Source organism: Octopus bimaculoides, chromosome 30 (genome assembly GCF_001194135.2).
Source record: "Octopus bimaculoides isolate UCB-OBI-ISO-001 chromosome 30, ASM119413v2, whole genome shotgun sequence".
Classification (NCBI taxonomy): domain Eukaryota; kingdom Metazoa; phylum Mollusca; class Cephalopoda; order Octopoda; family Octopodidae; genus Octopus; species Octopus bimaculoides.
The window spans coordinates 4797685-4798742 of record NC_069010.1 but is presented as its reverse complement, the minus strand read 5'-3'; the positions used below and the strand labels follow the sequence as shown (position 1 = coordinate 4798742).

Here is a 1058-nt window from a genome sequence, read left to right as displayed (position 1 = left end):
ATATATATATATATATACATATATATATATGTATGTATGTATGTATATATACAATGGACTTCTTTCAGTTTCTGTCTACCAAATCCACTCATATATATATATATATATATATAATATACAGTTTTGGAGTTGGTGTGGCTTGGGGTTCAGTCCCATGTTGTGGTAGGACTGAACCTGGAACCATGTGGATGGTTATATCTGGAACGCTTTCAATCCTAGATCTACTTGACCAGGTGTGATCTGGTGTGAGGAGGTCAAACAACAACAACATTCACTTACTTGAAGCATTTGTTTTGGTAAGCGGCCAAAATGAAGAAATTCTTTAGACTTTGCTGTGGGGCTGTTACTGAGGTCCAACAGTGACCTTTGCTATTGATTTGGAGGTTAAAGGTCACATTGACCACTGGGCAGCCGTTGATGTTGGAGAAGCCACTGTTGGTCACTTGTGAAAGAGAGAAAAGAGAGAGAGAGAGAGAGATGTTAAGTGAGTGTTATTAGTTTCATTATGAATTAATCTTTAATTTAGAAATTATATCGTTAACAGTGGCAATTAAGGAATGTAAATGGGAAAATGTGGGGAAAAGACAATGATGATGGTGATGAGGAGGAGCTTGATGAGGATGATGATGATGACAACGATGATGATGACAACGATGATGATGACGATGATGATGATGGTGGTGGTAATGATTACAAAGTTGATTTTAATGATGATGGTTATAATCATGGCGATGTTGATGCTGATGGTTATAATTATGATGATGATGCTGGTGGTGGTGGTGGTGCTGGTGGTGGTGATGATAACAATGAATGATGACATCTGATGAGGCATAGATAATTATTTTGAATTAAATACTGCCTCGATTGCAGACATTAGATTTTTTATTCAGTGGGACAGCTATTTTCTACATCAGTGAAATGAAGCAGAAAACTACTGTTTTCTAAATCTCACAACGTGAGACATTCAGCAACAGTACTTTGTAGTAAAGATTGTTTGCCAACATAACATGGCAGTCCTGGTTTAGGACGAATGTTGCTGTAATTTAGCCCCAGGAGAC

The 1058-nt window shown here is 37.3% G+C and overlaps 1 protein-coding gene across 1 annotated transcript in view; it reads right to left on the bottom strand.

Moving 5' to 3' along the window:
- Window positions 1–257: 257 nt before the first annotated feature.
- Window positions 258–1058, bottom strand: part of LOC106881805 (uncharacterized) — a 4058-nt gene continuing 3257 nt past the window's right edge. Inside the window, exon 4 of the mRNA XM_014932321.2 lies at window positions 258–442. Within this exon, the coding sequence (XP_014787807.2) occupies window positions 276–442 (167 nt within the window). The 3' untranslated portion in view covers window positions 258–275. The remainder of the gene's footprint in view (window positions 443–1058) is intronic.